We start from the raw sequence: 4,645 nt of genomic DNA, 5'->3' as shown, positions 1-4,645 counted from the left end.
GGTCATGCCGTCTTGCGCCTCGAGGCTGCGGCGGCCTGTGCGCGTGCGGCGGGGAGGCGTAGAGAGGCGAGGGGTGATTTGGCGGGAGGATTTAGGGGGTGGGGTGGGGGGCGAGGAGACGGGAGCAGGGGGAGACGGGAGCGGGGGGGATATGCACCGTTGCGCGCGTTGGCGCGGCGCGTGCGGCGCATGATCGCCGCGATGTCGGGCGGCGACGTCGGCAGGCCAGGGGCGCCGTGCCGCGCGAAGGCGTGCATCGGCTCGCGCCCCTCGCCCCAGTGCGCGTTCGAGCCGAGCAGGCGGTGCGTGACGGCCACGTCGCCGAGGGCGTGCTGCGGGTCCACCATCACAAAGAAGACCGTCCCCTCCTGCAACGAGTCGACGTCCGTCTCCGTGGCGAAGCGCCGCGCCGCCGCGTTGGTCAGGCCGAGACGCTGCGCCGCCGTGAACTCGCCGTTGGTCAGCGAGCCGGGCAAGTTCACGCCCGGCGCAACCTGGCCGGCGCCCGTCGCCAGCAGCATGCCGCCCGCACCGCGGGCGGCGTGGCGCGTGTCCTGCGAGGAGGGGGGAGAGGCTGTGAGGACTAGGGGAGAGGACAGTCGCGCGGTGAGCAAGGGCAGCGCGCCTGCTTGAGCAGCAGCTTCCCCACGTAGCGCCGCTGGAACGTCTGATGCTTGCGGAGGCGCTCGTCGAAGCGCTGGTGGCGGTACTTGTTGCGCTTGTCACCCCAGCCGCCGCGCGAGCCCTTTCCCCTCCTCGGCCAGCACTCGCCGCGCGTCACGGGCAGCAGCACGAGCTTGCCCTTGTGCACGCGGCACGAAAAGCCGCGCAGCACCAGCGCACGCGTGAAAGCGCGCAGCTCGCCATTCGTCTTGATGCGCTCGAGCTGCTCCTTGGTGACGAGCGACATCACTCCGCCCGCCTTGATGTACTTCTTCGCCAGAGCCGCGACGCGCTCGAGAAGCGCTCGAGTGCTGGCAGATAGGGCCTAGGGATGCAGTGAGGGTCTGGGACGCGCTTCCTCTTCAAGAAGAAGCGATGAGTGCCCTCGGGGGAAGGCATGGTTTTTACGTCGTGAGTTGCCGCGGCGGACGCGGTGGCATCCGCCCGCGACGGGTCCAAGGCGGGAGCGGTGGCGGGAGCGGTGGCGGCAGCGCTCGACGACCCGCCCGCCGAGCCGGCGCGCGGGTAAGAAGCTAGAGAGGCAGCCCTTGCCGCCGCCATGTCCGCCGCCAGCTCCGCGTCGTCCTGGTCGTCGTCGTCGTCGGAGTCGGCGTCGTCTACGCCGCCGCCGCCTCCGCCGCCGCCACCAAAACGGACGCTTCCTCCGCCCCGCGTCCTCTGCCGAGGCGGGGCGGCCGCAGGCGGCGTGACGAGCGGTCGTTTGCCTTCCTTGCGGCGGCGGGCGGCGGCGTCCTCGAACGATCGCTCCAGCGCGCGGGCGAGCAACAGCTCCTCGGTCTCCTCCTCGTCTTCCGCCTCCGGCGCGGCATCGCCCGCGCCGCCCGCCTCGCCCGCCTCCGGGAGGAACCCGCCTCCTGCCTCGCGGTCCGCCGCCTCACGCCGCGCCGCCGCCTCACGCCGCGCCTCGGCCTCCAACGCAGCGGACCGCTCCTCGTCCTCGGGTGACATCCTCGCGGTCATGATCTTGAGCTTGACGTCCTCCTTGCGCCAACTCGACCGAGCCTTCTTGGAGGAAGACCGAGTCCTCGTGCTCGGCATCGTGCTCGCCCCTGCGGCGAACACAGGCAGTAGCGGCGGGGCGGCGAAGCGGGGCGGGGGAAGCGGGCGGCAGACGGCGCGCTCGCGGGAGGGCGCGGCGGGCCTGATCTCGCGCTCGCAACAGGAGCTTCAGCGGAGGGCGCGGGTGGTGTCGTCCAGCCTGGCGGGGGGGTGGGGGCGGTTCAGACGCGCGCGGGCCGTGAGCAGGTGGCACGAGCGAGCCGCCGAGCAGACGGCGGCGGCAAGGCGGCGCGGCAGAACGGGCTACTCGCGCGCACGGCGCCGCTCGGGGGGTGCGCCAGCACGGTCGCGGCGTGCACCAGGCACGGCCGACTGCGCACGCATCCCCTCTGCGCGCATCCCCTCTGCCGGCGTGGCGCGCAGTGGGTGCGGCGGGGTGCGGCGGGGCGCGGCGGGGCGGGGCGGGGCGGGGCGCGGCGGGGCGCGGTGGGGCGCGGCGGGCGCGGCGGGGCGCACGTCCCAGCGCTGGGTGGATGGCGGCTGTAAAGTGGATGGCGGCAAGACTGGAGAAAGAGTCACAACCCCGAGGACAAGTTCGATTAGCGCACGTCCCAGCGCGGACGTGTCAGGAGTTGCAGCTCCAGCACGGGCAAAGACGACGGAGCACACTTGCTGGGGACCCTCTGTTTTCCTTTTTGTTTTCCGGAAAAGAAACCTGCTCTCGCCCAAGATTGCCCCGCTCCTTCCACCCCTCCGTGTATGGGCGAACGGGAACGCCGAGCCCGGCCGCCGCATCAGAGCGAGCTGCCACGGCCGACCGATTGGCCTCGGCGGTCGCCGCCTCCACCCCCTCCCCTAGCCTCCGCCGCAGCCTCGGCGGTCGCCGCCTCGGCGAAGGCCTCAGCCAACAACAGGCTTGTCCCCGGCCGCTCCGGGCAGTTTTTGAGCGGCATCCGGCATAAGGCATGAGCCCTTCTGAGGTCAGAGGATGAGTGCCCACATTTGAGGGGCGGGCCGTGAGTGTCCGTGAGCGTGTGTCGCGTGAGGCGTGTGCGGTGTGTCTCGCGGGTGGTGGGCGCCGCCCGCGGTGGGGTCTGAGCCCTGGTGTCGAGGTGTCGAGGCCCGGTGTCGAGGGTGTCGAGCTGCTGTCGAGGGATAGAGGTGTCGAGGCCTGTCGAGGCCTGTCGAGGCCTGTCGAGGCTGAAACCATGCTTGTCCGTGTCGAGGAGTGTCGAGGGGTGTCGAGGGGTGTCGAGGCCGGTGTCGAGGGTGTCGAGGGTGTCGAGGGTGTCGAGCGGGTGTCGAGCGGGTGTCGAGTGTTGTCAAGAGGCGTCTGAGGTATCGAGGTGTCCAAGGTGGCAGGTGGATGCAGTTGCAGCCCATCAACATACAACAAAAGTTGGGCAGCAGTTGCAAAGCTGTTTCATCCCTTAGTTGCAGCCTCAGTTGCACCCTGTTGATGTAGCACAACCTGAGCACAACCAGTATACTCTCTGTGGACATTTGAGGACATCAAGTGCCGGGAGTCATTGCCACTGTGCACCAAGGTGCTGTGCAGGCGCAGCACCGCAGCAGCGTCGCTGCTGCAGCAGCGTCGCTGCTGCAGCGTCACCGGCGCACAAAGCGCAACTGACCACAGCGCTCATGGCACAAGGCTGGTGCCATGAGTCAGTGGACATTGCCACTGCACAAGGTGCTGTCCAGCAGCTAAGGGCTACAGTACCCCATCGCAGCAGCGTCGCCGCCGCTGCAGCGTCGCCGTTGCAGCGTCGCCAGTGCACAAAGCGCAATGGACCACAGGTCTGCACTCATGGCACAAGCTCACTGGTGTGAGGATTCATTGCCACTGTACAAGGTGCTGTGCAGCACCTTAGGGCTACCTGAGTACTGCCATGTTTGCTGCATCAACAGGGGTGCAACTGAGCTGCTACTTGAGCTAGAACTTGAGAGGCTGCAACTCAGGGATGAAAGTACTGCCAGCCAAGTTTGATTGCTGCTGCAACCCTGATTTCTAACTCTGTGACTCCAATGGGTCTACGTCTCTGCTGTGTTAGGATCATCAGAGGTGTCGAGCGGTGTCGAGCGGTGTCGAGCGGTGTCGAGGGGTGTCGAGGGGTGTCGAGGGGTGTCGAGGGGTGTCGAGGGGTGTCGAGGTGTCGAGTTTGGCACCTTGACACGGACGAGCATGGTTTCAGCCTAGATGGTGTCGAGGGGTGTCGAGGGGTGTCGAGGGGTGTCGAGTTTGTCGAGTTGGCATGGGTTGTCGAGGTGTCGAGTCGGTGTCGAGGTTTGGTGTCGAGGTGTCGAGGCCAGGGCTCAGGGTGGGGTCAATGTGTTAAGCCTCCTTTTGTGTTTTTTGAGGTTTATATTTTACTTTTGGTACACGATGGCTTCGGGGGTGCGATCGAGATAGACAAGCGCTGCGTGCGACGCTTACAGCCTCCTTGCACGGATGCCAAGCTCCAGCTAGCCTCCAAGCTCCAACCCGTCCTCTCTCGCTGCTCGGCTCTCCTCTGAGCACCTCTCCGCGCGGGGAATGGCGAGAGATCCGGGCGGCGAGACTGCTGTGGGCCAAGACGCGCCACCCTCTACCGGCGTGCTGCCAAGGCCCTGCGGCCAGCCATGCGATGCGGGCCCGCGCTCCCGCCGAGCATCGGCCACTCGTGAGCGCCGTCATGAGCGTCCCCAGCCGCCCCCACCGCCCCCGCCGCCTCGGGCACCAGTGCCGCTCTCCGCCGCCTCGGTCGGCCGCGCGAGACGCACGCCCGTGTCGAACCAGCTCTCCACCCTGACGCGGGGCGGAGCGGGCCGGGCGAGCGGCAGCGGCTCGGGCGACGTGCACGGCGGCACGGGCGGCGGGGTGCCCGCCTGCGCGGCCGGCGGCGTGCCCGGCTGCGCCCGTCCGGCGTCCAGGTACTGCAGCACGGTCTGCCCCTGCTCCTAGCCCAAGGCGACGCAATCG

General features: G+C 68.5%; 1 protein-coding gene across 1 annotated transcript in view; it reads right to left on the bottom strand.

The window, feature by feature from the left end:
- Positions 1 to 4,044: 4,044 nt before the first annotated feature.
- Positions 4,045 to 4,645, bottom strand: part of EMIHUDRAFT_450126 (hypothetical protein) — a gene marked incomplete at its 5' end in the record, with an annotated part of 2,993 nt that continues 2,392 nt past the window's right edge. The window contains 2 exons of the mRNA XM_005780268.1: positions 4,045 to 4,471; positions 4,601 to 4,623. Of these exons, the coding sequence (XP_005780325.1) occupies positions 4,357 to 4,471; positions 4,601 to 4,623 (138 nt within the window). The 3' untranslated portion in view covers positions 4,045 to 4,356. The remainder of the gene's footprint in view (positions 4,472 to 4,600; positions 4,624 to 4,645) is intronic.

This window comes from Emiliania huxleyi (assembly GCF_000372725.1).
Source record: "Emiliania huxleyi CCMP1516 unplaced genomic scaffold EMIHUscaffold_22, whole genome shotgun sequence".
Classification (NCBI taxonomy): domain Eukaryota; phylum Haptophyta; order Isochrysidales; family Noelaerhabdaceae; genus Emiliania; species Emiliania huxleyi.
Note: the sequence above shows the minus strand (reverse complement) of the source record. Positions and strands in the feature narration are given on the sequence as shown.